We start from the raw sequence: 17,640 nt of genomic DNA on the forward strand, positions 1-17,640 counted from the left end.
GAAACATCCATAAGCACTCCTTCAAGTCAAAACTGTTCTCCCTTATTTTATATCCCAAGTAAATGCTAAGTGAAGGTATCCTTACAGCAAGATAAAAAGTACTAAGGCTGATGTAAGAGCATTTGCCATATTAACCTTCAATCCCACTGAAAGACAGTTATGTAAGTCATGCCTGTAAAATTAAATACATTAAGCCGTAAAAGCAGAATATTCAAATGAGTTAACATACAAGTGGGCTATCAAACAATATGTAATGCTCATATCTGAACAAACTGCAACTTAATTCTGACATTGTGTTCTATGTTATAGTCGCCAACATAGCCAACAGAGCAGCCTCATCAGCAACCATTTTGCTGTTAGACTACGATATTCAGCATCGAGCTTTACAACATAAAAGGATACATCCGTGCATCACTGGTGTAGCAAACCTATGGATCTGAAACACACACACACAATACATGTTAAAAATATTAAAAACTAGCAGCCAAAAAGATAACTCAGTGACTATGCTTTGTCTAGGAATTTTCTGACAGTTTTATATACTTCATATCCTTTACTTTTTGTTTAGGGTGCAGTAATTCTGAGAAAAAAAATTCAAGGAAAACAGCAACATAGCTAAACCTTACTAGCAGCAGGGAAAAAGTGGAAGTCTAACCCTAATTAAGTGACCTTGACAAAAACCAAGCTGCTTTGTCATCCTACACATGGCATTTACTCTTCTACAAACATGCCAGATATAAAGCAGTACACACTGAAAACCTTTTGATATGGTAGTTGCTGTACCTCCACAGTAGGATGTAAGCAGAGATAGTAGTTAACAACACAGGGCTTCAGTAAGGAATACTTCTATGTGATTAATACTCAAAATGCTTGTTCCAGGGTTTTTCCCATCCTGCCACTCCTGAATAACTTGGTCTTTCAAGAAAATTTAAAATTAAAGTTTTCCAATACTAGGAGTCAGAAACACCACATCTCATTCCCTAAAACTGTTATTATAGCAAGTCACCTGTGGTCAATATTAGGTCACACTTCCCCTCACATATCAGTTCTCTCCCTTTTCAACTTCTGTGTTTTGCCTCCTATATCTGTTTTCACTAACCAGCCATGCTTTGCTTTCTTTGCCGTTCCCACCACAGCTTCTCTCTCATTTCCCAAGCTTTGTTTGCATAGCACTATCCAACTCATATACCCAGTCACATGCCTCTGGAATATATACAATAGCCCTTTGCCAATTCATATCTTCACATTCCAGACGCACTGCACAATCCAGCCTTTTGGAACAGTGCTGTCTAATGTAAGAGCACATCTCCACAGGTTACCGAGACAGAAATAGAAGCAGCACGTCATTCACTTTGATAAATAAGAAGTACCGATAGAGAGAAAAGGTTGCCATAGTGCAGACAATTTGAGAACTTTAATGCACATCTGAAGTCTCTAGTAGGAAGGAGCTTAGATCAGCCTGGCCATTGAGGTACTACAGTTGTGGCTCATGGTCATGCACTTGCATTTGCTGGACCAAGTGAATTCAAAGGTTACACTGTGCTAGTCTTCATTTGAAATAAACTGAAAGAATCTAAACTGTCAGTCTTACTCTTAATTATCAGCTTTATGACCTATTCACTAGGCAAATGGAATTTAAACTGCACTCAGAGAAAGATGCTAGCCAGTCTTAGAAAAAAGTGATGAGCTGAACCTTGCCTATACCTAAAGATAAGTAGTTAAACTTCAAAAAGCTTCAGAACCATATGCTGTGCAGTGTAACTTCCCCCTTCGTTTATATGAGCATGGTCTCAGCACAATATCTTCAAATGCAGATATCCCAAAAGTCAGCTTTACTGAATGTACCACTGAGGACATTGACATAAAGTTGGAAGTTTGACTGTCACTGTGCTAAACTAGAAGATGAATAGCCACGTTATACTAGATTATGGCTGTCTGAAATAAGAGACAGAATTACATGAAACTGTTGTATACTTATAGTAAAAGTATATTTGTCCTCTATTAATATAATCATTACAAAGTGCTTACCTCTGGTTGAGCAGCAAATTCTCTAAGAAGATGTCCATTCCATACAAACCGTGGATCTGCCTGCAGCAAGAAAAAAGTCAACATGCTTTTAGAGACTGTCAGTTCTGTTTAATTCAACATAAAGGCAGTATCATAGTATCCATGTTTAGGCAAACAGATGTACATGGAGATGGAATTCCCTTCTTTCATCAGTACCCTTCATATCCTCAACTAGAAATCGAAATAAAATAAAAATAGTTAAAAGAAGAACAGTTCTCTCCAATCTTTAAGGGTGCTGCCTGACACCTCAGGCATGCTAAACCATTGACAACTGAGCTGCAGTACTGGAAAAACATTCCAGTCTTTGCCCTAAGTAAACAGGGCTTGAAGAAATTATCCAAAATTTTAAGAGCAGTAGCAAGGTAACACTCCTAAAATGGGCAGAAAGTAAAAATGCAAGGAGTCTTGTATGCAATAATCAACAATTCTGAGAACTGAAAGTTAAACAATACCTGTAGTTTAAAAGACAAATGTATTTATATTCCACTGCATAAATGATCCTCTTCAACTTCATGTATTTCCTATTCCTAACTCACCTCAAAAGTGTCTTGAGCAGGTTGCTGGGCACATTCCAGAGAGCTACCAGATTAGTCACAAAAATGACATCTGCTGCAGAATGTAGTGCAGGCTCTGGGGAAGTGGCATAAATCTCAACTTTAAGATGAGGCAGGCAGACAATACATCACTGAGGATGAGGGTTAATTCAAGCTCAGTGTTGGAACAGTCCTTTGTCTGATAGTTGTATTTATTGTGTTCTATCTGCCAGAAACTGTACAAATCCTACTTGCAGTATCCTGAACTAGTGAAAACATGATATGATGCTTTGGCACCCCTACATTGGGGCTGTTTCCTTCTACCAGTACTGTTTAAAAGAACCCAAACAAATACAAATAGCAAACCACAACACCCACACACCAACCACCTCTTCTCTTGTAGAGGTGAACTGGAGATGCCCAAAATTGCCACCATCCTTTTGTTAAGTCATCATACTGCAACCACATGAGTGTGAAATTACATTAAAATTGTTTTAACCATCTAACATCTGAATTTACTTGAAACTGACGCCTTTTTACTGTATTTTGCCTTTCACACAGCCTTCTGAAGTGCCATAATTTTAAGGCAAACCAATCCTTTCATGTCAGCAGCTGCTCTCCCTGGCAACAGTACTGCCAGAGCAGCCCTTGATAATGCTAAATAGTCCCGAACTATAAACTGATTTTTAAATTGATTTTTTTAAAGTCTTGGAAAAAGCGTACCGCTTCCCTAGCGTAGATAGATGTTGTCTCTTAGTTACTGAAACTCATGACTCCACTGCCACCTCTTTGGCAAAGGAAGAAAGAGTGCTGCTGACTTCCAAGGTTTCAGTATTTCAGTGCCCAGGCAGTTTAGACCTCGTTTATGCTGCAGTATAGTAAGTTACCAGACTAAGGATTCTGGAACTCTGGAAGCACAAGAGAACTTCAAGCTCAAATTGCATTTGGCTGTGTGATTCTGTTGTCTTTAAGGCAAAAGCAGCATATTAAATTCATGCTTCCAATATAAGGAATAGGCATAGTTTAGACAGAATACAACATCCCAAGGCCAACAGCCATAAACCCCACGGTTCTGTTCCATGTTATCCTGGAAGAGAATACAAAGTCAAGTGCCATTTATTCCACTTTGGGTTTTTTTCCCCCCGATTCTAGGTCAGAGGAATGACTTGCTTTCTCTCAATTTTTCTGCTTAGTTCCTTCTTGTTGCAATTAGAAGTTTTCAATATTAAAATTAGAGGCAAACTTTCATTTATTTTGAATTTTTTTAATCCATTTAAAGCAGACTGCAAAGTACTTTTAACTGCCTGACCTAGAAGTCTGACGTCACATTGGAACAAGTTTCTAGAACTTCATGTTGCTCACAAGCTATAAGACTTAAGGAAGGGTGGATTAGTATGCTCAGCCGCAACCCTTAACAGTTTTGATAAAACACTGCAGTGCTGAATAAAGTTGTATACTGAAGCATTACAGACCAGCAATTTCCACCTTTATTCTAAGCACCCCATGAAGCAAACTCAAACTGTAACTTGACTCTGTACCTTGCACACTTGCTTGGTTGCTTTTTTCCTCTCACTGTCAGCTTCTTATTCCAGAGAACTGCCCCAGTACAACTCAATTAACAAGATCACAGAGATAGTCTAGTTACACAGTTTAGCAACATAGTGCTATTTTTTGCTAGTTCAATTATAAGGATTTGCATCTAAGCAACATGTAAATCTGTTCCACTAGTTTAAATTAATGATTAAAATAGCAAAGCCATTTTTAGTTTAACAGAGGACCATAAGTGCTTTAACAGTATCTGCTACTATTTAGCATACTAATTCATTGTAAAAAAAAAAAAAGAGGTTTAAGCTCAAGTGTAACAGGACCATGGATTTCAGCAACATCATCCTAAACTTTACATAAAGTTCCCTTTAGTTTGTGATAGTTTGTTTTGACATCATTTAAACATCAGCTGCATAAACTAAACTTAAGCCATGCAGAACTGATTGACAATGTCTGAGACACAGATACTAAGCAAAATTAAATCCTTACCCTCTCTAGGAGGCTCATTTCCTGGAACTCTGGGCTTGTGTTGGCTAACCGTTGCAGGGTGTGTGTTAGGTCGTATGTTGTTGAGAAGTAAAATCCATCCACGCTCAATACATGATTAAGCATCGATAAAAATACTTTATTGTCCTGTAACTGTTGATATGAGAAAAAAGGACAGAAGAGCTTTCATTTATTACCATCGAAATACCTTATTCTTATAAACTACCACTATTTTTTGAAGTGATGAGATGAACTTTGTTAGTGCTCTAGCAAGACATGACATCATCCAGAGATTACGATACAAGAAGGAAACCATGAGATTGCAATTTTGATACCAGTTCACTGATAACTTAGAGCTAGCACACTGCAACCAAATTCTGCAAGAACAGTGGAGAGCAGAGAACAGTATTCCTGTGAGGTAAATAGCTACTGATATTTAACTAATATTAGCGACTTCCAAGCAAAAAGGAAGCCATTAGTTTCCCTGAAAACCATTCAGTCAAAAAAACTGACACAAGATGGCAATGCAAAAGAAAGGATATAACTTACTGTCAAGATTACCCCAATAACTAATCTGTGTTCTGGTTCAAGTTTTGATTAACCTCACTCCTTTCCTGAAAGAGCATCAGATTCCCTTTCAGCTCCATTGGTTAGAGACCCTTATCTACTCTATCAATCTACAACACATCTGTTTTAAACAATCTTCATCCCTTCCCTCCCTCTCAAAAAAAAGAAAAATCAGTTCTTCCCTGCCGGGTAATTATGTAATTGAACAATTCCATTAATTAAGCAAGACAGATAATTAGATGACAGCAAGGCAACTTATTGTAGGGGCTATCAGAATAGTAAAGCTGTGACAAATACTTAACAGGAAGAGTGTTAAGAAGAGTGTACTATCTTAAAAGGGGGAAAAATGCACAATATGCAGATCAAACTCTGGGGATGATATTCTAAGTTGCACAATGTAAGTTTGTTATCTTGAATGACATAACTTTATATACATCTATATCCAAATATTACATCAACTATAGCAGCCTGAACAAATCAGAGAAAAAAGTATAGTTCAAAGAGCTTCTTAAAAAAAATTTTCATAGTTTCATCAAATCGGGTCTTGTGGTAATGGACATTAACATATGATAACATTCCCCCACACTCCCCTAATCAATCCACCTACCTGAATATCAGTTAAGTGCAGCATGGTCTTTTTGTAGGAGAGGATGTCAAAGTCTGTTGCTTTCCAGATTGCATGACTGAAAATCTCACCTACTTTTTTCTTTTTTGTTATTACAATAAGATACGTGCCTGTAAATCAGAAAGAGCAACGTTTAAAAAAATAGATGCACTTATTAAGAAAAGAAGTCTATAACCATACTAGAAAACTGAAACCAATAGGAAAGAGTGAGGTTTCTTCAAGTTACACCTAGGACTTTATGTTCTTAACAGTAAGGGGCTGGAACAGAAGCAAAATGCACTTGCTAAGCTACCCACTTCTCTATTCTCACAGATCTTGAGCTACTCATTAAGTTTAAGGAATTTAAAAAAATGGACAAGATAAAAAAAAGTGTCAGCTACTCTTACTTCAGACCAGAGACAGTCTGAAAGTCTTTAGGCTTGCAAATGCAAGAAGAGGCTAATGGTCTTGAATGTGGTTTGGAAAGCACAGAGCAAGTTCAAAATACATGAAAGGAAGCATGCTTAAGAATCCAAAAAGCCTATTCATCTTATCCTGAAAAAAAAATATTTATCCCAACAGGTTCAAAATGGAGCAGAGAGAAGGGGGTTTCTTTTAATAATTTAAGATGGGAAGTTTGCTGTTTTCCTGGTTGCATAAGTGACAAAGCAAAAAAACATAATCATGACAGTTCACTCAAAGTGATTAATTTACACTTGTTGGTAAACACAACATAGCCTTATTTCTAAGCCTATCTTATTTCAGTGCCATCTTGTTTTTGAAGAAAAAGGTTACTTTATTAAATTGGATATTGATGGATAACAGTCTCATCTACATCTTATAACCATTAAATGCTTACTTACAACTTCAATAGAGCAAAACAATGAGCAGGCCATGAAGAAGCACAGAACTACAAATCTAGTACATTTTTGTACTAAAGCAGTCAAAGAAGGATAAATGCGAAAGCAGAAACAGTTCATGTGGTGTGCAGTAAGTTTACCCATTATTTGTATTTACTACTATACTTAGATATACACCAAGTTTTATGGACAGGTTAATTATATCAGTATCTAGTCTATATAGTTAGTCAAAGAACAGGTACCACCCTCACTTTTTTTACCTCCGCAGCTCTAGTGTTATACCTTTTATTTGGGTGGAATATTCAAGCACTTGAGATGCAAACATGCTAGAGCATTCTTAAGTTAGAAGTATTGCTTTTGGTTGGTATGTCAGAAGCATCCAGATACCTTATAAAAACAGCACATTACATCCACAACATGCCACAAAGATGCTGCACAAATAGATACATTTAATCTGACATAAATTTTCAATGTTGTCTTTTCCTATTTGGGTATGCAACCTTCTGTTTGAGATTTCAGAGCTTCAGATATTACTTCAGCAATTTTTTTCCCCCCTTAATACTGTAATAGGCGAAGAATATTTATGCTTGTTAAAGATGCTGCATTGCTATATATGTAACCAGTTTTACAGTTAACAGATAACAGTGAGCTGCCTAACAACACTTAGCCAAACTTTTACTTTAACTGATACCATCTTTAGTTTGACAGCTGTGTACTAACAATCAGTGAAAAGCTTTGGGGGGTGGAAAGAAAGAAAACAGGCTATTCAAAGAAGTTACATACTTCTGGATTTTATATAATATTCAGCTAGATGAATGAAAGTCATTACCAAGCCTGTAAGTTGTGAAAATTCCTCTTTGGGGCAGTTTAGTTTTAAAACAGTCAGGGCTTGTCAAGTACCTAAGACACAGGTATCCATCACATTGCTCTTACTCTGCAAGATCCCCAATTCTTTAGAATATAAGTATATAAAGTTTGGTAGTTTAAGATCCTGTCAGAAGTTACTGCATTTAACACAATGATACTTCACTTCAGTTGAGAATACTGCAATGAGTGAACTTAAATCCTTTCTACGTATGGAGACTTTTATTCAGTATGCATGCTCCTTATTACATCATTTTTCAGACTACTTTAGTTTCAAACTCTAATAAAGTCTACCCACAAAAGATCTTTTGAATAGCAACACTTACTTTCCTGGAAGCTTAGACTTTATGCATCAGGTTTATTTGTGGCAGTGACTGTTTAGCTCTGAACACCACTGAGATACTTAGAAAAAGCAGCAGCTTATTCTTACCTTATCCTACAACTCCCTAAAAATTTAGAATTGTTCCAGTCTGTCCTTTTTCTTTTAATGTTGAATTTTCTTTGTATTTGTAGGATAGCTGGAACACAATCATTACTTGAACAGCTGCATCTACTAGTCTATCACCCTGTCACTCTCAGTTATTTGTGTACCAAGATTATTGATTTGAAGTCAAACTTCAGGACCCAATATTTGACTGTTGCATCAAACCCTGCAGCTAAGATTAAAACAGTTATGAAAAGTAAGCAGATGAAGTTCTTTGCATGCATTTGAAATCCATTCCTTAAGACTCAACTAGCTGTCAGTTAACCCTACCTTTAAAGCACCTACAGGTTTAAGAGGTACATGAACATTCATGATAAACTATATTTGGATACCTCCATCCTCTAGCAGCCACAAGCCCATCATACTGACGAAAGTGTAACCTCAAATACTATTTTTGTCTTTAAAGCTTCTTTAGCAATATATTTTGACTAAGTATTTTTAAAGAGCACAGTTCTGTTTTCCTTACCTGCCACCAATCGGATTGTTCCCAAAATACCATATATAGGCCTTGTAACAGCTGAAGGCGGAACATCTTTCTTAACTGAAAAGCAGAAGAAAAAACCATCAGAATTTCAGACTGCTTCTTTCATGACTATATCAGAAAACTATTAAACTAGGTTTGTCAAAGCTTCTTGGTCAAATCTCAAGTTTTGCTAGAGTCTTAAGTATAAGGAGCAATGCATCAGAATTTCAAAGCCTGATGGGGGGTGGTGGGGAAGGATGTGGAAGCATTCTAACCCAATTTCTCATGTTTAATCAAAATAGTCATTCAATTGAATAAATTCAAGCTCATTCACATGATAGTATAGCAAGTAGACTCCTCAATAATGTATTGTCCTGCCAGCTTCCAGAAGCTTTTTGTTTTGAAGCCATCAAGACATCAAGGACAAACAAACCATAAATGCTTGTGCCTCCTGCTTCTGACTGCTTCTTCTGAGCCTCAGTCTATTTCCATTTCAGAAGATCTAGTTTACTTTTTGGTCTATCTCTGCAAAACTACCAACAACAGCATAGATGTGGCAAGGGATACAGTCTTCAAACAACATACCAAGAGATCCAAAAGGCACCCAAATATCAATTAGAAGTCCTAGCATGTTAGACTTTCATCTATCCACATTTCTAGAACAACAGAAGGGATATTAGAGAAGTTTAAAAAAAACCAGAACACCCACACCAGAGTTAGACATTTTCCCAGAGCCTGGAGAACAGAAAAAGATAGTGCTTGAATTTTCCTTTGCTTTAAACGCCTTGCGGGTTCACCTGATGAAACACCAGTAATGAGAACAGATGTAGACTAGTAAAAGACTTGGAATAGCTACCTTTACAGTTTTCAAGGGACAACTTTGAAGGAGAAACTGAAATACTATACTACAACACCAAAAGTATCAGCAGGATGGGCACACTGCTCTTACATGAAGTATACAAGAGGCCTAATAAAAGAAAGAGAATTACTGCTTTTATATTAATATTACTGCAGCATTTCTGTCTGTTTAAAGATTAGTAATACTGAGGTACAAACTCCTGAAGTATCAGGAGGGAAGTCACTCATTGCCTTCATTTCATGTTGTCATTTAATGCAAGTTCTTTGATTGTTTCTATGCATTAGTTTCACATTCTTAAAAAAAATTAAACTAAAATTTTTAAGACCTCAGCATCAGCATGCTTAAGACTACTTGCACTGACATTTGAATCCAGATTTGCAACACAAAACTAAATTTACAGTGAGGGTTTTTTACTGTTGTTGTTTCTAGAGGCTTTATGAACATTCAGGTTTCAGTATTAAACAAGAGACAGCACTGGGACAATTCTGCAAAAGCTGCAGAAGCCCAGTGTTCAACCCTTCCCATGTTTGATCTTGGACTTGTAGCACCAATCCCAACTAGCTTGAATGAATCAGTTTTTACTGTTGTGATGGGCAGTCTTACCAAAAACAGGCAAGCACTATCACCCTGGTTACCCACAGCATCAATCCCACAGTGAAAAGGCATTTCAAACGAAGTTCTTTGTAGGACAGAATACAAAGCACTATTTTAAAAGAGTAACTAAAGATAAAAATAAATTCTCCCAGTATCATTTTAAGGTTCTGAAGATCTTCTGGGAGTGCCTACAGCAAAACAGGCAAAAAGGACAAAGACACCTATATTGAGAGATACTGATGAGGAGAGTACCTGTAAGAGTGACTTCTGTGGAGACTCTATCAATAGCAAGCACATCTTCTGCTCCATCATCACAAGCTTCCACATAGAACTTCTCTGGTGTTATATGTCTTTAAGAGAATGGATAGGAAAAGGAATTTGTTTAGCAACACTTACTTTCAGTTTGTTTATTCTTCACCACCTGAAGACAGAGCAGTCAATTTTAAACCTTATTTCAGCTGCAAAAAACAAAATTCTCACTAGATTACCTCCCAACAGCCACTGATGCTGGCAGTGCAAAAAAGGCAAGTCAAGCTAATCAGCTATTGCAAAATCCACGGCTTGTTTAATAATGTTAATTCTTGTTTATTACTGGAAGACATGAAAGTGAGTTTGTACACATAGGGGTCCACTCTAATTCATGTAAGCTTGAACTATGTCACTTATCAGACTTCTAAGCCAAAACCAAACTTCAAAATCGTAAGTTTTTTAACCAAACACTTTCTAATATATCAGAAACTAAAGTACCACATCCCTGCTGCAAGTCTAGTAAACAAAAATAATGTCCAAAGTGATAAAAACACCTGTTTCACATTAGAGTGGTGTAAGTACTGTAAGAATCACTGGAAACACAGAAAAAAAATGGAAAAGTTAATGTGGCACACTAGTTTATTGAAGCAGGTGTCTCAACATTACCACTCCCCAGATTTGTTAGCCAGGTCTACATGACATGCATGGGGTAACCTGTATCCTCCCCATCACACAAATCACACACTGACATCCTGTTCAGACTTCATAGCTATCTTTCCCTTCAGAAAAACTGAATGCAGTACAACGCTAGCCATAAAATTAAACATAGTTTTCAGAAATATTCCTTAAAAATACACTGAGATACTTGCAAGAAGCCAGACATGTTACACTGTGCAATAATACAAGAGTTATACAGAAATGACTTGTAGCTGTACATAGGAAGTGTTAAACAAATAAACAAAAAACCCCAAACACTCTTGAACTAGTGTTCTTAACTCTCATAAGGATTTTTCTTAGTTTAAGCCTTGACAAGACCAGGGGTCAGAGTTTTAAACATCTTGTTCTGGAAACTTATTCTACAGGATAGTTATTTTTAGGCTTCTTCTCCCTAAATAGATCTTGCATTTCCTCACATCTTTTGTATTTTTTTTTAATCCTTCAGAAAGCTAAATTAGAATCCTAATTTAGATCAGAAGAGCCCTTTGAAAGAGGTCTAGAAGACCTCTTTTAATATGTCTAACACCCCACCTTCCACCCACTAAAAACAGGGCCAACTTCAAAGTTTATCCAACTTCAAAGTTAAACCCTATTTCTTAGGGTGTGTTTTGACTCTCCAAGGATGGTGATTCTACAGCCTCTCTGGGCAAATAGAGGAAAGCCAGAGGAGACCAAATACTTGACTGAACTGAAAAAAAACCCCAACATAACACAACAAACTGTAAAGCAATCAATAGTTAACTGTTCATCAGGTAATTTAACTTCTTTAAAGGAAAATTAGTCTATGGGTCCTAAAATGGGAAACACATCAACAGTACTCCCTTTGTATATTAGCCTTCTTAATCTTTCATGTACACATATGAAATGCTTTATCTTTGAAACTAAAAACATGAGAGTAAGAAATACAAACATGCAGTTCATTAAACACTGAAGCCTTAAACCCCGACTTTGCTTTCATTGCTTCTGTTTTTGACGAAGTGCACATGTGCACCCCGGCTCTTTAAGGGGGTTTCATAGCAATAATGGGAACTATTTTTACGGTGAAGAGCAAACAAGCTTACCAAGATGGAACGGGCAAGATTAAGCTTAAAGACATTCATAAGCCCTCAATTTGTTAAAGAATTTAAAGAGAAATCAGGATATACTATTTAAGGTGCAGTCAGAAACCTATTGCTAATTGGCAGGAGATAGTAGTAGGCATTTTTTCCACAAGAGCAAGCTGCAACTACTTAACTTCTGTTGGTTTAGTTGAACAGTCAGCTTTTTCTGCGAGGTCAGTTGACACACAAGACTCCAGCTAAAAAAAACTGGGGAAGAGACACTGCAAAGTTTAATATTGGACCTGTTATACCTTTAACACAGATGCTATGCACTCTTACTCATCTGACTATCTTAAGCAAAGTTGAAAAAATCTTTTAACATAGCAGGTTGTAAAATAGCGCCTAAAGTTGTGAGAACGATAGCTTCAGTTTTTGACTAGTCTGTATAAAGAACACAACATAGACAAGACACCTACGCTGACCATACAGAGCACAACTGAGCATTTCCATCCATGCTCAGTATTTTTTAAAAGCTGCTCTTTTCATTATAAAGTGCAACATGGCCATGACCGTACTATAGTCTCAGCACTGAGATTCACTTGCATATTAGTGAAAGCCTGTTTTCAAACAACTGAGAAAAAGCTTACAGGTGTAGAATATCTGTCATATAAACAAATTTTCTATTTCCTACACTCAAGAATAATTTCTCCCTGAAGAACATGAAGTCTTTTACCCTCACAATCCACGAGTTAAGAAAAGTGAATTAAGGCTGCCAGTGCAAATTATGCCTGGTCTCCCCATGTGTCATATGCCCTGTTTCACTACACCAGCCCCCAGCATTTCTCTTGCTCAAATCCTAGACCATATTTTGTCTCCTGCCACTGCTATTGCCCTTTTAAGTTTTTTTTTTAATCACCTTTATCTCCTCTTACACAATGCCTGTACATTTCTAAGTCTGCTAAAACTATGTTTTACCCTCGACACACACACAGAAAAGAAAACTTCGCAATCAAAATCCTCCTTCCCATGGTTCTCTCCAAGACCAGATTTGGTGACAAAAGTGTCATGGAGCATGCAAGACAAGTGATCCCTGTTTTCAGTTCAATGGACCAAACCACCTCTAGGCTTCAGCAGCTTGCAGCACACTGGAACAGTCTCGTCATTGACTGTTTTGGAGCCTTGGGTGGTTTTGTTTTAGAGGTCTTTGGGGAGGGCAAGAGGAAATCAAGTTGTCAGTCTATGAAATTGAGAGAACTTAAACAAATACTTCTCTGTTGGGATCACTATTAAAAACTGCCTAAAATACAACTGCACAACACAAACTGAAAAGCCTAATGCCCTGCAAAATGTTAAGTCCCTACTTCAGAAGTAGGGGAATCAGTGCTCTTCAAAGTTTTTTTAGCGCTCTTCAAAGTTTTTAACAGAAAGATGATTCACTCAGTCCTTTCTTCATTTGTGTAAATAGTTGAAAGTTTTCTAAAATAGATATAGTTGAGGAAGAGGCCAAGACTCAAAGAGGTTTCAGCCCAAATGCTGATTTACAAACTTACCAATTACCAGAAGTAGGCTAGTAGTCTCATTCTCATTTAGATGACCTTTTCAATCGTAAGATTGCTATAACTAAGATGATTGCCTCTCACTTCTCATTCAGGAAGGAAGTTGATGAATACTGCATGCAAGAATGGCGTTTTTCCACAGACTCTACTCAGAACCAAGTCTGTATGTCTGTCACAAGCTTAGAAAGATAACGCACATGCTTATTTTACTGATCTGAGAAAGAGATATTAAATGCTGAAAGAAGGATCATTCACAATGACTAGGAATCTGCAGACAGATTCATTCTATTCTTTTAATGAAATAAGGAACAGATGAAAGTCCAAGTGCTAGTATTATATAAAAAATAATAAAGAAATCAGTGTTTTCTAGAAGCCCATAATGTCTGTAGTTACTTTTGAAACTGGTTTTCATATACCAGGCCATATTCTGCTTTTGTATAACCTTCATATTTGACACTGGAGCCTGCCTTCTCCTTGTCTATAACCATCCAAAACATCAAGAATTCTAAACAGCAATATCTTGCTTCCATTACAGCTTAACAGCACATAAAGTCTTCACAAAAGTTGAGTTCCTCTCATTTACTTTAATACAAAAAAACCCCTGACCACCATTATCATGGACTATTTCTCAGAGTTGCTAAAGAACAAAGGGAGTGATAAATGGAAATATTTGACATTGATAGTATAACTCATGATACTCAAGAAAAGGTATTGAAGAACTGCAACCACCAAATTCATGTTTCAAATTACTGAAGGTGACTTGGATCTCATTTTGAAAATCTCTAGCTGAAACTGTGTGGATTGCTGCCAAGAGATAGAGCAACTCACTCAGTAGATTTCATTCCCACAATTCAAAGTTGAGAAAAAAAGTGTTGATTCCCAACATAACAGAAACATAAAAGAAAACAAACAAACCACTGCTTGCTTACACCAAGTATAGTCAGCTTAATTTACAGTTGAGATAGTATTTTTTCCATTTTTATATTTGTTGTGAAGTTTCACTTCAGTAGTTATGATATAAAACACTGCTTTATAATATGAAGATGATGCAGAGTTGCATCCCATGTTTTAATTAGGTTGATCTCACAGACAAGAATATTCCTGTGTTCAGATAGAGCATGAAAGAGGACCCATCGTACTCTAATGGCAACTAAAGATAGTACTTCACTCAATATCACTTAAGCCTTCTAGGCCTCAACAGCCAAACCCTTACTTCAGTAATTGATTATTTCATCATAAATACTTAATGTTGCTCTAATGCAGGAAACTCTTTGATGTCAGCCTCTAAATACTGTAATAAAGCAAGCCAAAAGCACATCCTGTACTGTGCAGCAATGCATTTGCTGTACTCAAGATACTGAAGTGGTCTGCAGTGAGATATAGGAAAGACGTTAGTATAAGCACAGAGTCCCAACAGCGTGTTAAGTAACAGTGCTAACACACTGATGGTTTCAACACTCCAGAGATTCCAGATTTTCTAGGTAAGCAGGTGTGCTAATTATATGTCTACAATAAATACTACTCCTCAAGCAGAAACAGCTCAAGGAACTGGAACATCTCCCATGGAGCAGTAGTTGTTGCAGGGAGAAGAAAGGAAGTATAATCCCAGGATTAAAAAACACTAATGGAAATATCTTTTAAAACCAAGAAAAAAGGCACATATTAAAGGCATAGCTTCATGAGTGAAACTTAACTCGAAATAGTCATTAAGATGAGAAATAATTTACTGCATAAGTTAATGCTCTCTTCAACCAACATCCCTGAGCTTCACCATGACAGTCACTTAGATTAAGCAGAAAAAAGGATGTGCAACTGTTCTTTCTAGGAGTATTATCCAAACTCTGAAAACTCAGGGTTTTTTTTTCCCCCCTTGTTTTATAAAAAAGACAAGATGCACTTTCAGACCTCTCCCCAAACACAGACAGGTGGAAGGCACTGTGTTCAAATGCAGTAGCTACTAATGACTGGCAAGTACTTTCACAAAGCATGTATGCGTAACTGTGGGCAGGAGGAGTTAAATTTGAAACACAGCTAGTGTCAGAGACCCACAGGATACTGAGAAGGCTATCAGCAAGATAAGTCTTCACCCAAGCACAAAGGAAAAAAAGTGATTTTAAGTGAGCCAAAACAACAGCCAGGATTCTGTTCTGCAGACAGCTTTACCAATCAGTTTTTATTGATTAATTGGACTGGTAGCTTCACTACCATCCACTAGCTTGCTACCTGCAATAGCTGTTTGAATTTTACAATTTATTCCTGAGGCTACGAGAGGAAGCTAAATAAGTATAGCAGTGACACAGATGACACAACTATGGGTAGCAGTTTTCAGGTTAATAGTTCTCCCCAATAACTGTTGGTGTAACTCAACTAGTTCCAAGGGTAGCCCAGACACTAGACATCAGCATTTTTACCAGTATCACCTGAACTTGACTGGTTGACAAGTTGACACTGGTCAAGGCACAAAGGGTTTGAGTCACTACTTTTGATAACATGAGAAACGCAAGAGGTTTGCATTCAGAGCTAGAGCTTGCGATTGGAGGTACAGAATGGGACCCCGCAGAGCACTACAATCAGTGAAGCCCCATACAGGGCCACCGGACTACCCACTAGAGGTACAGTTGTAGAATCTGACCTTTTCATAGTGAGAATGAGAAGTCAGTGAAAAAAGGCAAAACAAAACAAAACACTGTCACCACTAAATCCCCAGACTGAAGTCTAGCCTGGATTCCTCAGAAGAACATTCTCCTTTGACCTTGCCAACCTAGTAAGTTTGACTCATCACCCAAGTTATGGCCCTATATCTCAAAATGTTTGGTAGGAAGCCTGCAGGCATTACTACAACTTGGTGTAATAACAGGAAAAAAGCCCGTTTCAGAACACAAAACAATTCTGTTTTCAAGTTTATGAAAAAATTCGTGTTAAACTACATTTGAGACAGCCTTGTTCCAAAAAGATCAAAGCTTACTTTTAGTTAAGATTAAACTTTAAATGAGAGAATTCTTTACTAGCCTGTATCCAGAAAAGTACTTTTACTTAAAAAAATCTTAGTAAGAATGACTGTGTACTACAAGTCACACAACTGCTACTCATACAACTCACCTTTTCTCCTCTGAAGGCAAAAACGTCACAAGTTCAGCTTAAAGACAGACAAATACTGTTTAGGTGACAAGAGGAACAAAAAGCTTTCTGCCAAATAAGCAAGTCTTTCCACCATCACTGATGATCTTACTCTTCAGTAATACTCAATTATCTCCACTGTCTGTGTACCCTCACATAGCTACCTAATCAAAATAAGAAGAGAAGCCCAGTGATTTTTAAACACGTAACAGCATTATGACAAACTGTTTATACAGATCTCTAAGAAAGATCTATACTATGTTTGCTCTGAATCCGAAAGATGACTGTCAAATGAAATTTAACAGAGCATTAAGTACAGATAATTCAGGCTTAAAAAAAAAAAAAATCACTTTCACATACTGCTGCCTGCAATGGTATCAGTAACTCAATTATAGAGTTTCAAGCTAATATTTAGAGGTCAAAACCCTGGGAACGCCTTTAGGACACACAAGGACATTTCACTGTTGGCTTCAGACAGCCATGAAGAATCCCATGCTCAGAGTAATTTTTTCAGGAGTTTCAACCAGCCAGTGTGAGGGCCTATAGTTGAAATGCTGCTTCAGTTTTAACTTTGTATTGCTTTGGTTATGCAACTTCTTTTACTGTATAAAAGGCAGCAAGCAAACATCTGGCACATACAAGTTCAAAGGGTTACATTCTCCCCTAAAACCTTTGTTTTAATGAAAAAATTACACCAGGAGGTCAGAAGAATTTATTTGAAAAGTCACAGTAGGCACTACACAGGAGAGTCTCAAAAGTTCAAAATCATCAACTGGCATCAAAATCATACCACAAAAAAACCTGTGCCATAGAAGACTGATGGGTAAGTACGCTTAAGGAACCTTCTTATTTCTGCAAGTTACTTACTGCTACTTCTGCAAGTAGCATTACATATACAAAGCTTCACATTAGCATCAGTACTCGAGTTTCTACAAAAGTCACCTATAAAGAAAGCAGAAGGCAGCCTAGGTTCCCCCGCTCCGTGCGCCACCTCCTCTTTACAGACCAGCAGTTACTCCAGCATTTTACAACATT

The 17,640-nt window shown here is 37.2% G+C and overlaps 1 protein-coding gene across 3 annotated transcripts in view; it reads right to left on the reverse strand.

The window, feature by feature from the left end:
• The window catches only part of SACM1L (SAC1 like phosphatidylinositide phosphatase), a 30,406-nt gene that overhangs the window by 12,074 nt on the left and 692 nt on the right, over positions 1 to 17,640 (reverse strand). For all 3 annotated transcript variants that reach the window (XM_050891029.1, XM_050891030.1, XM_050891031.1), the window contains exons 2-7: positions 10,179 to 10,276; positions 8,477 to 8,551; positions 5,806 to 5,933; positions 4,635 to 4,784; positions 2,029 to 2,088; positions 403 to 436 (exon numbers count right to left, since the gene is read on the reverse strand). In XM_050891029.1, coding sequence (XP_050746986.1) covers positions 403 to 436; positions 2,029 to 2,088; positions 4,635 to 4,784; positions 5,806 to 5,933; positions 8,477 to 8,551; positions 10,179 to 10,276 — 545 coding nt within the window. The remainder of the gene's footprint in view (positions 1 to 402; positions 437 to 2,028; positions 2,089 to 4,634; positions 4,785 to 5,805; positions 5,934 to 8,476; positions 8,552 to 10,178; positions 10,277 to 17,640) is intronic.

This window comes from Gymnogyps californianus, chromosome 2 (genome assembly GCF_018139145.2).
Source record: "Gymnogyps californianus isolate 813 chromosome 2, ASM1813914v2, whole genome shotgun sequence".
Taxonomy (NCBI): Eukaryota; Metazoa; Chordata; class Aves; order Accipitriformes; family Cathartidae; genus Gymnogyps; species Gymnogyps californianus.